Here is a 15,333-nt window from a genome sequence, read left to right as displayed (position 1 = left end):
ACCTCAAACAATGGGAGTAGCTCCATCTGCTAGGGCAAATAGCCCACCTTGAAGAACACAGCAAAGCTTTCCCTAAACATATTCTGTAGGCACTAATTCTAGATGAGAGTCTGGGAAGAAAAGAGCCCATGAGCAATAAATGTGTCAAACTCAGCCAACCCATTTTTTCTCCTGGAGGGTGACAATTAGCCTGAGGACACTGGCCTAGCAAAGGCTCTGAGGCCTGCAATGAAGACACCTATTTAATTCTGTTTAATTCAGTTTTGCTCAAACTTACTTGAACACAGAATACTTTTATTACAATTTTTTAAAAATAGTGTCCTTCTCATGAACAGACATTTCTCCAAAGAAGATATACGGATGGCCAATAGACACATGAAAAGATGCTCATCATCACTAATCATCAGGGAAATGCAAATCAAAACTACACTAAGATATCACCTTACACCTGTTAGAATGGCAAAAATATCCAAAACCAAGAGGGACAAATGTTGGAGAGGCTGTGGAGAAAAAGGAACCCTCATACACTGCTGGTGGGAATGCAAACTGGTGCAGCCACTATGGAAAACAGAATGGAGATTTCTCAAAAAGTTAAGAATAGAAATACCTTATGACCCAGCCATCCCACTACTGGGTATCTATCCTAAGAACCTGAAATCAGCAATTCCAAAAGTCCCATGCACCCCTATGTTCATCGCAGCATTATTCACAATAGCCAAGTCATGGAACCAACCTAAGTGCCCAGCAACTGATGATTGGATAAAGAAGATATGGTATATGTATACAATGGAATACTACTCAGCCATAAAAAAGGACAAAGTCGTCCCATTCACAACAACATGGATAGACCTTGAGGGTATTATGTTGAGTGAAATAAGCCAGACAGAGACAGACGAACTCTGTATGACTCCACTCATAGGTGGTAGTTAACATATAGACAAAGAGAACTGATCCGTGGTTACCAGGGGAAAGGAGGGGGTGGGGCGAGGGCACTAAGGGTGAAATGGTGTACCTACAACATGACTAATAATAATGTACAACTGTAATTTCACAAGGTTGTTAACTATCATAATCAATAAAAAAATAAGTAAACTCTGGAACATTCTATTCTGGATAAGACATTCTTGTTTTTTTCTGCTCAAACTATGTAAAATAAATACCAGTTTTTAAAATTAAAAAAAAAAAAAATAGTGCCCTTCTATCCAATACCATCAGTGTCCTGAGGAACATCCTTATGGAATTACTACTGTAGGGGAAGGAGCAGTTGACCAAGAGTCAAATGTTGGAAGTTCATGTCCTGCTTTTCGCAGGTCTTATCTCTACAGCCCTGGAAAAATCTCAACTGTTCAAACCTCTCTTTCTTACTTTGTAAAATAGGCATGGTGCCACATGCCTGCTCCCTCATGGAGCCGATGGGGGGTCAAATGAAAATCGGGGAAAGACATGGGATATTTTCTCTAAGCTGGCAAGGGAGCTGTGTGAATGAGACAGAAGTAGAAGGGGCAATGTCAGCTCTTGGAACTTTGAAGACATTTCTGACGATGAGAGGACTAGGCACAGACCTGCCTGGCTGAAGACCAGCCCTCAGCTGCCCCCGCTCTCAGCGTTTGCTGGGAAAGCAGTGATGGGCCGAAAGGGATATGGAGAGCCCATCCTTCCCTGTTCCGGGCCCTGCCCAAGGCGAGTGGCACCTCACAGAGGAGAGACACCTAGTTACATAAAGCTCCCAGAGGGCTTCCATGAGTGGGAGTCCTGAGCCTCAAACCAGGGGCTTGCACTCACACACAAAGCATGGAAACAGCTTAACAATCTGGCCTCTGCAAACATCTTAGTGCATTCATAATTTTTAAAAATAAGAATATGGAGAAAATTCATCTGGCGTGTCTCAGCTTGCACTCTCACATGCAGCCACCGCCTTATCTGACATATCGGATTTCGCCTAGTCCCAAGTCTGTTGTATAAGGAAGGACAAAGATTGCTTGCTGGCTCCAGAACACTTCCTCATTCTTCTGCTCTCGTTTCCATATCCTGTGAGCGGGAAGGCCAATTCTTTTCTGTAGCCAGATGTACTGGACGACCTACGAGGCTGAATCGTGTTTTGGGTGGGCTGGTGGAGATGCTGCTAGCTGGGCAAGCCCTGCTCCTCTCAGAGGAAATCAGGCACACTTTCATTCCCTAGTGTGTCTGTCACCTGCCTCCAGACAAGGAGGAGTGGAAAGGATTTCCTCTAATGTGACTTCATCATGCTCCCAAGCTAGTGCCCTGGCGCCAGGGCATACAACAAAAAAATAAATAAAAGTAACCAAGAATAGCAGAGAAAAGCCCTACATGCAGAACCTAGTCACTCCCCAATGCCACAGGCAACGGGGCGACTCCCTTTTTAATCATGGAAATTTCTTTCTTTCTTTCTTTCTTTACTTATTTGGTAGAGGGGTTTGTACAGAAACGCCTCTCCAATAATGCACTTATGTCAGAGATCAAGGTGCGCTGAAAGAAGAATGGAAGCTGGGGATGAGCAGGGCTGCTAATTCCACCACATGCTGACTCAGGGCGGCCACAGGCATCTAGGCTCTAGCTGACACCTGAGTGTGGAACAGTGAAGCCTCATACCACGCCAAGAACAAACGACTGGGCAGTGTTACTCCTACCCCCTCCCCACAAAGGCTGCAGTGTGCCTGCCCCAGCCTCTCTCCCAACAGCCTGACGCAGAACAGAAATCAAAATTATAAACAGATGTCAGTTTGTCAACATGGAAAGATGATCATGTGACACAGAGTAAATAACAACAATAATAGCCTTAGCTACCTTTACAGGCTTACGCCAGCACCTCAGAGTGGTAGAACCAGTATGTGAATTGGGTCTGTATGACTCAGAGCCTGGTGCTTACCAAGCAATCAGCACTAAACACTATCAAAGCTGGATTCTGACTCCATCAAGTGTGCATTATATGACCATATCTGTATAGGAAAAATGTGTCTAAAAGCGGTACTTTCTCTGAACGAGCATTTTAAGAAAAATTTTTTCCCTGATTCCTCATTAAACTTTTAAAGTTTTCTATAATAGACATAAAAGTAATAAGTGGGGAAAATGAAGCTTTGTCTGTAAGAAGCTTAGGTTTCCCAGTGAAAGCGGTCTTTGTGTCTTTTTTATTCCAGAGCCTCCTCCTATGTTTTCCTCTGAAGGATGAAGGTACAGTGTACACGGAGAGGTCCTTTGCCACATGTAGGCATTTGCTCTTTTATTCTGGGTCTAGCAGGTTTAGTGGAGGAATCATCTTCTCTCAAGGAGATAACAACTTTCTTCCACATCCATCCAGGAGCTCTGGTTCCACCGTTCCACCCACACACAGTGACCGAGGCACTGAAGAAATGCTTCCGATGGGCAGAATCCTCAGCTGCTCACACCCTGTGACCACTGACACAGACACAAAAGGAGGGGCCCGACTTATCAGGACACATAGTGGAGTGGCAAACAGCCAGGCTGACCCTCAGACTGTAGAAAGCTCCGGAAAGCTGAAAGAAACAGCAGGGCTCCTGCTTAGGCAGATTCAGCATCTCAGTGATTTTGTCACCATGGGAACAGCCCTGTGAGATGGAAAGCAAGTGTGGCCCAGTGTTTATAAGCACAGGATCCACATGGGAGAGGCGGGACAGCTGAGTCCAGGGCCTGGCAGGACAGAAGTTCTCTCTTGTTGTATGCTGTTATTCTCAGCATTTGCATTATATTTTCTGGAAAATAAAGCCAGAAGGAATGTACATTTGTATCCCAAGGTCTCTGACTTACATGTTCATGGGGAAGGTGCCTTGTGGCCACCTAGGGCAAAATGGGGACTGTAGTGGCTGTTTCATAAGATCATCTGGTAGCCTAGTGGACCAGCACTCTTCTTGAGGGATCGCATTACTCTGGGGAAGGCATACATGAGAGATGCCTGAGGATCCAGTTAAGACCCATCTGGGTGTGGCCAATAGCCTAAAGCCAATTGATGCCTCAGTGGCAGAAAGGAATACAACCATTCTGGTTGATACACCCAGTAGTGGCCCTAAATATGTGCTCTTGTTTTGGATGTTGTTGTCTGGTTTTTCCGTTTTGTTGGGGCTGTGGAGATGGCTGGAAAGAAACGGGGATGGAGTTCCTCTCCCTGAACCATGGAGAAAATTCTGGCCCAGCTTGTTAATATTGCCCACCAGTTGGACAGCTCACCAAAGCAGGCTTTGAGGAGTGTCTGCTCTTGGTCTCCAAATCTAAGAATGAGATCTATGAGCCTTCTTGAGCCCATATTTACATATCCCAAGAGGAATCTCGAGCTCTCCCTGAAAATGAGATCTGGCCACATTCCTGAATGCTGACTCTTGTTGTGAGCTTTGGATCTATATCCAACATTAAATGGCGCCCTGATGTCATTTAATGTTTGCATTCTTTAAAAACTCTTTCCATCTTCCTGGTAACTTGGGTGATCCTCTGGAAAAGGATGTGATGTCCCAAGTGTAAGACACAATTTATGGGCAGGATCGTCATGAATGGTGAAGTCTGTCTCTCCAGCACCTGCTAATATCCAGACAGTGCTAACTGCCCTTGGCGCCTCTCTCCCTGCTCTCACCCATGGCTGGCTTTCCTGATGTCCACTCAGCTTATTATTTTTCTTTTAGTATTCAGTTTTCCATACCCCTCCCACCCATTGATATCTGTGTCTCAGATTAATTTTCGCCAGATGTGAGTGTTTGGACTTCTCCAAGATTTGTTACTTTCCTTCCATGTTCATAACCTTCTTTGGGCCATTTGTGTGATTTCTCTGACCTCGCTGGTGTTTCCAACACCTCCCAAATTAGTGTCATCTGCGACTTTCCTTCACATGCTCTTTTCTCTCTTTTACAGATCATTAATAAAGAGGTTAAACGAGACCAGACCAGCACCCACACTATGGAGCAAATGACAAAGGGGTGGGAGAGGCCGCGTGCTCCCTGCGCGCCAGCCCTGGCACAGGAAGGATGTAATGTAATGCAATAACACTGCGCTAGACGCCTCCCGTCTCTGGCCCGTGGTCATTTATCACCACTGTTTGTTTATGATTTCTCAGCCAGATTTCGGGTCCTGAGAGTGTGGTCCTATCCAAGCCAACATGCATTGCTTTGCCAGGTAACCCTTACAAACTCCAGAAAAACCCCAAAGCACTTATTTACTGCATTGGATTCTGCTTGAATCTTCCATCCCTGTTCCCAAGTCCATCGTACTTGAGAGGAGAAAGAGGTGGACTGAGACATTATTGCCCTTTTCTCTCTTCAATTCACCAGCTCACAGTTGTTTGTTAAGTATTTGTTGGCTTTTCACATTACTCACTAGATTTTTCTCGTAGCTGAAAGAAACCCTCTGTGAGATATATGGACTAATCCAGTCTCCAGCAATCAAACCTTCCTTTGCTATACCCAGGTGTCATTAAAAGCAAAGGTAACCGAAGAGGGTGTGTTTAGGGTAAATACGCTTCAAGACCTGCCAGAAAATGTGCAGCTGGCCCGTGTAGCTAAGGTCATAGGAACAGATGTCCTCTTTTGATTTTTCTTTCTTCTTTCTTTTCTCTTATTCCCCAGATTCATCAGTTCCACAGTATCAACTACTTTCTTCAGTTGGCAAAGAGAGTCCACTCTCCCAAGTCCAGGAGTAAAATAATAGTGATATTCTAATGAGGACTGAGCCTTTGCCACACCCCAGACATGGCTAGGCACCTTATTCACCTCATCTCATCTCATCCTCACCACAGCCCCGTGACATGTGCACAGCCTCCTCCAAATGAAGAAACAGAGGGGCAGAGAGGGAAAGACATTTACCCAAAGTCATCCAGCCAAGTAGTGCTGGAGCCAGGATCCAAACCCAGGCTGTCTGAATCCAGAGGCTACACTCTGAGCAACCTTACCACGTTGTCACTCAGTCTCCTACAGATAAGTGGTTCTTTACCTTCTCTCGGTCACTGGGCCCTGGGAGTATCTGTTCAGGATCATAGATACTCTCTCTCCTTGGGGGATGCAAATATGCCCCCATCAAAGTCTGTAAAATATGTCAAGGGATTTGCAGACCCTCAGGGGTTCATGGACATCAGCTTAAGAATCTGTGTACTACCTAAATTCCTCCGGGGCAGGAATTGTACTTTGTTCACTGCCTCAACTCCAGTACTGAGATGAAGAATATTTTCTGAATGAATTATTGATTGCAAGGACTTTGGGTAGAACATTCAAGCAGGAGCTCTGAACAATAGCTCTACAAGCATGAACAGAAGATATAAATATTCAGATATCTTCCAGAGAAGCAGAGAAGCCAACAAAAAAGAAGGTAGCAGAGGAAGAGAAAGCAAAAATATCTTACTTTGCCCATGAATCAATTCTGCAATTGGAACAGGCAGAACCTTTGTCATCTTGGTTCTGAAACATCTCATAGCTACTTCTGGTTACTTCTTACCTTAACTCCTGAAAATAGATTATTGAAAGCTTCTTCTGCAGGAAACAACAGACCCAGAATGTCATGATGGGAAGCCAATCATGAGCAGCCAAAATCTCATGAGGCACAGCTTAACTGACAGAATTCCTGAGGCCTGGGGATCTCAGGGGAGACTGCAAGAGCCAATGGCATCTTTCCTCCATCTCTAGGCCCTTTTCAACCTTCTACAACTTTCAGAGCTTGTTTTTTCTATAGACCACTGTGCCTTACACATCTCTCTAGTCTATGATTGCTGATTTTTCTTTGCAATGTTTGATGTTCAAGTTCTCTCCTTTTCTTTGAGAGTCAGAAGAGCCACACACTCTTGAAGTTGGACTTTAGCTATGCTTTCAACTTGACAGCCAGCATGTCACTGCAATGAAAGGCCAAAGACTGCCCTGTTGAAATACAAGCAAATGGAAAAAAGGGAGGTTAAAAGCCTGCCTTTCCCTTGGCCAGTCTGACTAGACTTCTGGGGAAAACAGGACTCTGGATTCCTACTCAGCCCCCACCCTCCAACAATGGCTTGCCCCAGCTTTGACATCCAAGGCAGAAATCTAGAGGCATTCTCGATTTAGAGCTTTCTCTTACCTCACAATCCAAGTCCTACTGGTTTCACCTCCCAGGCTCATCTCCAATTTACCCACTTGTCTGTATCTCCCCCACTGCTCCCCTGGGTCAGCACCATCAATTCTCTCACAAATGATGGAAAAGCCCCTACTTCTGGTCCTCCTTCCATAAGAATTTACCTTCTGCACAGCAACCAGGGTTGTTCTATAACATGAATTGAATCATATCCTGTCCCTACTTAAGATCCTCTAATTTTCTTCTCATTTTTCCTAGGGTTAAAATGAAACTCTCTACCTTGGCCTAAGAGGCCCTACATGATCTGGCCCTTTCTCACTTCTTCATCTTCATCTCACTGTCTTCTTCACCCAGAGTTATGGTCTTCAAGCTCTTTCAGCCCATAAAGCTCTTTCTATCTTCAGTCCTTTGCACACCTGCCTGAGACCCACCTCCCAAACACAGTCCTAGCATGGATACCTCCTGACTCCCCTCCTTTTAAGACTTGGTACAAAACTTACTTCCATGGAGAGATGCTTGCTGAACATCCTTTCTGAAGCAGATTAACAAGCAGGTTCCTCTTGTTAATCTTTGTTTCTTCATAGTTTCCATCAAAGCAATGATCAAAATGTATAAGCTTTCCATTCATATGTTTAATTCTTTGTGGTCTGTTTCCCTCAACTAGATGTAAGATCCACAGGGTAGCAACCATGTCTAACTTACTCCTCATTGTTTTCTCAGCATCTAACCAAGAATTTAACCATTGGATGAAAGAATGGATGAATAAGTGAAAAATGATCGAATGAATGGATAAATGAATGAATGAAAGTAAAGTCTTAGTAGCCAATGGCACAAGGAGGAGATGCATCAGATCCTCAGTCACGGGAGATATAGGTTGAATTAAAAACACTAGTTGGTAGCCCTGTGCAGGAAGTGTAAAATAAAACCTCCACTTTGCAGAGAAACCAGGACTTCAGTTGAGGAGGATGAAAACCCAGGGCTCCTTCCACGACTTCTTCCCCAGCCTCTGAATTTCTCTTGCCCCAGGAAGAGCAAGGCCTAATGTCTAGACCTTTCTGCTAAGAGAAGGCAAGGAAGGTATAAACTTTCTAGCCACAATAAAATATCTCCTTCCTCTTTCTTCCTGAGAGGAGGCATGCCAGAGATTTCTACTAGCCTTTGAGCACTGCTTCTATGTGTAAAAATCCCCTTCCTCATGTCTAAGTGCTCTGTGATTCATACTTGCACTCACCATAACACTGTTCACGTGCTGGTGGCATACAGCTACAATTCTTCATTTTGAACAGGATGCATCTACTAGGATCAGAGCCTTGTGCCAAACTTGTTAATGCCCACATCTGTATTTTTATGCATCAAGTCCTAAAAATTTGCATATGTTTTCAATCTAAAGAGACTTATTCCTTTCTAGTGGTTTAAAGAAATAAAAATGATCCTGTGTTCTATGTCTGCTCAATTACAAGAGTTCACAGTAAAAGCTCAAACATTCACATGTCAAGGCAGATGTGGCACTAGATCTCACAAAGTGCCTTGATTTGGTCCTTAACTGCACCACCTCACTGAATGTTCACAAACCAAAGTGCCTCTTGGGGGTCCAAGGAAAGCACTTCCATTTTGCCACATCGAGTGGATTTTTCCAAAGGCAAGTAATGGAGAATTAAGCAGCTGTTTTCCTGTATTTTGCAAAGCAAGACAGAAAATGCAGTGAGGGCTCCAGGAGCAGATTTTCACAATCAAAAGTGGGGAGTGAGAGGACAGTGGGTGAACATGCATTGCAGGGACGCCCATGAGGGCAACAATTTGCTGGAAATGTGATCCCATGGAGTCTCTGCAAGAAAACCAGAACAATAAGGCAGACCAAAGGTAAATTCTAGGCAGAAGCAAATAGGAGTGGGGATGAGCCAAAAGGGAGGGGAGTAGAGAGAAGTTGGAGACAGAGTACAGGAATATACGGTGGACCTGAGCAGCATCAACTACACACTTTGTGAGGCCCAGTGCAAAATAAAAGTGTAGGGGCCCTTGTTCAAAAATTATTAAGAATTTCAAGACGGTGACAGTGGAGCATTAAACCAAGAGTGGAGCCCTTTTAAGCTTGGGGTTCTGTAGACTATGTAGGTCACATGCTGCTAATGTCGGGCCTGGGTGTGAGGTTTAAGGGGGAAAAGACTAGCTCAAGGGGCTGCTAAAACTCTTTAGAAAAGCAAACTTTCCCCAGTTCATTTTGCTCTCAGAAAACACCACCCATGAATGATCACGGTGAGACAAATAAACCAGGCCTGGGCTAGTATCTAGAAGTGGCAAAAAGAGGAGGAGCTGCCAGGGTTGTTACGTTAATTCCAATTCGTTGTAATTTTTCGAGCGACTTTTCTTAAATAATGATTCATTTCAGCACCAAAACAGCAGATTCAAGTCAAGGCCTTCTGATGCTATTATAAGCATATTACTGATGCCTAGTAAAATAACTTCTTGTAATGTTTCTTTTATAAGGGCCATAAATCAAAATATTCAAAACAGTTAATTTTTAATGTGCCACAATTATCCATCTTTAGTTATAAATTTAATGTCTCCTTAGGCCCTACAGATTATAACGCGACTCAAAACATGCAACGGCTGTTCAAAAATAGGTTTTCCCAGTATCTCATTATTTAAATCCTTAAGATATGGCTTTAAAAGCCTGAGGATATCTGAGCAAACTTGTTTAAAGGAGTCATAAAGAAAGATAAGTATTTTTCCTTAGAAGCCTATAAAATTTATTACAACATATTAAAGTAGGATTATATATTGACTAATTTTCAGAAGACATTTGTTTTCTGGGGCACATGGTGTTGGGGGAAATTCATGAAGGAATAAAGGGGGTAGGGGTTTAATACCATTGTCTCCATTTGCTTTGAGCAAAGCAAGGTTTCCTACGGGCCTTGGCACCAATTCTACCCTGAGGACGACAACAAGGTTCCTATCACAGGGGATGGCAGGGTGGATGTCATGAATCTTGTGAAAGAGCAATAAAATCTTTATTATTCAGGAGGAGACACAAACGCAGCCCAGCACCTTAACACTTACATGGCAGAAACAGCAGCTTCACAGAAGAGCCCCACGGAGGACCCAGGCTTCTCAAGACAAGCCCCAAACTCTTAGAACCTTCCTCTGCCTACCTATTCCATGCATGTTGTGGTCTCATATGTTTGCCTTTTAACATTATAAAACCTTTACTTCCCATTTAATGTTGTTTTAGGTCAATTTATGCTTTTATTAGCTTTTCTGTATGAGTAAAGGCAGCATGTCTCTTAAAGTTTTCCCCAGATAGGAAGAGAGTCACTCACACAGAATGTTAAGAATTTCTCTGGTTTCCCCACCTCCTCACACCAACTAGCTTCCCTTTGGCACCACTTTGCATCTGGAAGAGTTAATTCCAGTGCTGTTTTCCCTGTCACCCAGGAAAGGGAGAAGAGAGGAGATAAAGAGTCTCATGTAATCAGGAAGCAGGTTTTACCGGCAGCAAATGGATCCAGGAGGTGTTACATCTTTACTACGCGGAAAGATGCTGTGTCTGAAAATCTACCCCCTCTGTTTTCCCTGCAGGACCAGAGAAAGCAACCTGACTCATTGGTGCCACCTACAAGAAGTTCAACCAAGCAGTGAAACACACCAATGAAACTGTCACCCACGGGTGAAACACACCAGTTATTGTCTTAAAATTCACCTGAAGCACCACTGCCATAGAAAATGGAGGCAAGACTTGAGGAAGGGCACACCTGCTAATTTGGCAATCCCCAAAATTGCCTCTCCAATCACAGACCTGGTGATTCTCCAGCATTGTGACATTTCATGTTTGTCCCAGATAAAGAACTGCACATCGAGTATTTTTTGACCGTACAAAATCACCACAGCACAAAACCTACCATATTCCTTGTTCTGAACAAAATGGCACATGCGATGTCATCAAATTGAACACCATATTTCATGTCACCACAGGTATATTCAACTCCAGGGAGTTTGTGAATTGTTGCTAAAGTTCAATAGCCTGGCGTACCCTGAAGAGATGTGAGTCCCAGCAGCAAAAGTCACCAAAGTTCAACGTTCCATTTATAACTGTGTGGCAATGACATATACCACTATTCCACTATAATGCAGATAGAATGGAAATAAAGGGTAGGTTCTTAGTAGCTAAAAGTCAACCTTTAAAAGAGCAAAACCCTCTGAAAAATGCAATGCATGGAATTTATAATGCAAAGTTCCACAGAATCACAATTATAAAAAAGCAACAGGTACAGTGTCACTAATGAGACTAGCCAATATTAATATTTCTATTCTAACTCATTTAAAGAGATACAGTTACCCATTCACCATCACTATGGCTTGATCCTTGTGTTTTCTTCAGAACTGCCATAGAAGAGACAGTACAATCCATTAAACAGGCTTCTTAGAGATGAGAGTTTCGGTTCCATGAAGACACATAGTTTTATTTTCCTTATTACTTGCCAAACATCTGACACAACTAGAAGGACATGAGAGTCACACCACACTGGCATATCTGATAAAAGCAAGCAGTCAGCTGAAAACCACGACTGGAGAAGTGTGACAATTTCTGAGTCTACAATCATGCCTTAAAAGTATGTATAAATCCTAGCGAGGGCATAGTTTATATTGTAAATAACACAGAAACATTTGAATCGTGCTCAACCCAGCCCCAACAAGGCAGAGCAATAATGTGGTTTTGGGGAGGGGAAGTAGGAAGCAGGGGGCTCTTGGGGAAGGTCACAGTACACAGAAGCAAACACAGGGCACAGTCACAAACATCAGCGAACACAATTGAGCACGCACACAATACAACACTAGAATGCAATTTTTCAAAGAAAAATGATATAAAAGATGGTTTCTCACCCCTCAAAACAAAACTGGAACTTTGGTTTACAGGCCCGGCTATGCCCATATGCCCTCCTCGTCATCCTGTGGCCGGCCCGGGGTAGGGAGGTGCACGGAGAGGAGGGGAGCACCGGAATGAAAGAAGAGAACGTTAGTTACACCGCGATGCACTGAAAAGGCACACTGATCTTCACTTTGTTTTTTAATCTTAAAGAGTGACGAAAAAAAATCCATAGTAATTTAAGTTCCACATCACCGACTTGTCACATATATAACTGAGTTTTGCATCTATGGCAACCCCCCCTCAAAAACATTCCACCCACCCAGCTCTGACTCTGTGTCAAGATTGGATTAAAAGATTAAAATTAGTCTACATTAGCAGATGATTATTTTTTTGGAAGGCATGCAATCCGAGTTGCATATGCCTAAGAAGTAGATTAAACCTTTTAAGTAAGCAGAGAAGTAATTATAGTAATCAAATATGCTTAATTTCTCTTAAGCTTAAAGTATCAATAAAGGCTGAAGAAGAATTAAAAAAAAAACAACCCCATCTATTTGGGTGGAACAAACTTTTGTAGCATGCGATAATTCACATCGGTTATTTCACAAAGGCTCAAACAGTCTGTGATCTTCTCGATTTGTCAGGTTCTATTTTGTTCTCAGCATAAAAGAGGATGTGCACGCCATGGAATGATTATACATTTGCAATCAAATAAGTTTCAAAGAAAAGAGAGTAAACTTCCAATTCAGTAGAATGCTTGTAGAAAGGAAGTTTTGTTTAACTTAAAACTGTGTTCAACTGTGGATAAACTGAAACTTATTTGGTATGAATTCATGTTGTTGAAAACATTTCCAGAATGGATCTAGCCATTTTCCTCACTCAGTAAACTGGATGATGGGCAAGGAAATGGAATCTTTGAAGACAGAAGTATATCTACCATCACAAGCTCCAGTTTTGAACAAGAATTCTCACTGCTTACTGCAAGTATTGAAACGAAGTGTAGAAGGCAGTAGTTCACAGCCTGGTCTCACACATACTTTGGGAGCTGTGTCTTTTAATAAATCCCCAGTGAAACCAGGTTTTGCCATGATTTGCTTCTTTGTTTTGAAAATCAGGAACAGGAAAATAAAAATATTGGAACATTTCCTTACTATTTGGACCCTATTGCTTAAATTGTTGTAATATTAGGTTGAACCATATGAAAATGCCATTATTTGACCATTTTTGTTCTAGGAAACAGCAATTTCATACAGTTCAACCTAATTTTGCCAATAGGCCAAGATAATTTTCATCTCGTCAAGGATTTAGATCTGTGGCCTCTGAACTGAGTTTTTAAATAATTTGTTTCCTTTGTATTTCTGTGTATTTCATTTTACACATCTAAAAATATTATTCTGAGGGGCTGGCCCCGTGGCCGAGTGGTTAAGTTCGAGTGCTCTGCTGCAGGTGGCCCAGTGTTTCGTCAGTTCGAATCCTGGGCGAGGACATGGCATTGCTCATCAAACCACGCTGAGGCAGCGTCCCACATGCCACAACTAGAAGGACCCACAACAAAGAATATACAACTATGTACCGGGAGGCTTTGGGGAGAAAAAGGAAAAAAAATAAAATCTTTAAAAAAAAAAATTTTTCTGAGAAGAGGTTCAGAGAGTTCAAAGGGGTCTATGGCCCACAAAGGGATAAGGAGCCCCACTTGACATAAGGCAATCAAGTGATTTCCACAGTTTGAATCAGACAACTCAGTATGAATTTGCACTTGACAGTTTAGATAGGAATATTCTGGCAAAAATAAGGTACAATTGATCATTAATCTGGGTCTTCTCCTATAAATTTACCTGTGTTTATTTATCACTACACAGTCTAATAATTGCTCCTGGCAATAAACCTGCCTCTCCCCTACATAACTTGAGATATATATATATTTACATTCATTAAACTTTCAGCTCCTGGAGAAAAGCAAAGCTGATGTCCCTTTTCATGCTAATGAAGAAGGAGAGTCTACAACCTGGGAACCTCAGGTATCCACAATAGATTTCAAAGGGTCTAATAACCCCTTGAAATTCAATGCAGAACTTTGGGGTATGTGTGTAAGTATATTTCTCCGGATGGAGGCCCTAGCTTTCATCATAAGGTTCTTGACTCCCAAAGTCACTGCTGGAGGAAAACTCCAGGCACAGAGAGATGCTGTGATTTGCTAGTCACAAAACAAAATAGGAGGATTTCCCTAAAATGCAGCCCACAGCTCCTGCTGACTGCTGCTAAATGGCTGTAAAATCACTTTCCTTGCAGAATGGTTTATTTCATTTTTCATTTAAAACCCAATAGCATGTATACATTCAGTTTGTTTCAAATCCATTCAAAGAGGGCTTTAAATTTTAAAAAAGAAGAAAGAAAGTAGAAAAGCCACTGCCACCAAAATCTACCACTATTTTCTTAACAGTGAAATGTGGTCTAATGCAAATCACTTTCAGCAAATTAAATATATTAAAAAGTGGTAATTAATTATGATTGAAACAGACAGGAATTGTAGCTTGAAAATACACACTGCCAATATCACTACTGTGCCTCGTCCACCATAGGAATAAAAAGGAGCTCCCAGATGTCGAGGGTTATTAAAAACCAGATGTTGAGATCGACGTCTTGTATGCTGGTGAATAAAGTAAAGAAATATGACAGTCCAACATAAACTTTGCTAACATTTAACATGGCAGAAATGTGGGTAAATTCCTTTAGTGAACTCAGAATATTACGCATTTTTTTCAAGATTTTAGTTTCTAAAGTTTAAAGTTTTTAAAAGAAAATAGAAAGGGAAGTGGTGGCCATTTCTGGTGTCTCTAATCTTCAAAGCTTAAACATGAATTGACCCTAATCACCAAGTGATCTGGGTCAGAGTGAGTGTCTGCTTGGGGAATAAAAAGCAAAAATGCAGGAGCTAACCAGAGAGGGAGCTCCAAGTATTTCCAAAGGTTCACAGCTGTTCACCTCCTGCGCCGCCTGCATCTCTGTATGCAAATATTAATTTGTTCAGCAACCTTACCACACCGAAATGTAAATTTGGGGACCAAAAAATAAGAAACAGATAAATATCACTTGATCCTTAACTTCATGCCAACTTATTTAGAAATACTTGGAGTTTTCAAATATATCTATCAGGCCTAGGAGACTCTCTTTCCAAAGCTCCTTTGCAGTGGCTTGTCTGGAGGCTGCCTGGTGTTTGTTCCCTTGTGTGTCCCTTGTGTGTGATTCCCCATGCCAGGAGTTGACAAAATATCTGGATGGGAAGGAAGCCTCTGGCCCATCAGTCATCCATGAGCTTTTGTCCACAGCATCTGAGGATGGGAATGGCCAAGGCGGGCTGAAGCCCAGAGCACAGTGACCACAAATCACAGCAAATTGTGAAGAGCGGGGAGGCCCAACTATCAAAT

At 42.5% G+C, this 15,333-nt stretch overlaps 1 protein-coding gene across 7 annotated transcripts in view; it reads right to left on the bottom strand.

Annotated features, from left to right (window-relative positions):
• The window catches only part of ERC2 (ELKS/RAB6-interacting/CAST family member 2), a 912,338-nt gene that overhangs the window by 165,604 nt on the left and 731,401 nt on the right, over positions 1 to 15,333 (bottom strand). For all 7 annotated transcript variants that reach the window (XR_011496408.1, XR_011496409.1, XR_011496406.1 and 4 more), the window contains one exon: positions 11,926 to 11,991. Coding sequence is in view for 3 of the 7 variants with exons in the window: in XM_070492831.1 (XP_070348932.1) it covers positions 11,965 to 11,991 (27 nt within the window). In the remaining 4 variants the exon portion in view is untranslated. The remainder of the gene's footprint in view (positions 1 to 11,925; positions 11,992 to 15,333) is intronic.

This window comes from Equus asinus, chromosome 21 (genome assembly GCF_041296235.1).
Source record: "Equus asinus isolate D_3611 breed Donkey chromosome 21, EquAss-T2T_v2, whole genome shotgun sequence".
Taxonomy (NCBI): domain Eukaryota; kingdom Metazoa; phylum Chordata; class Mammalia; order Perissodactyla; family Equidae; genus Equus; species Equus asinus.
This window is presented reverse-complemented; position numbering and strand designations above follow the sequence as displayed.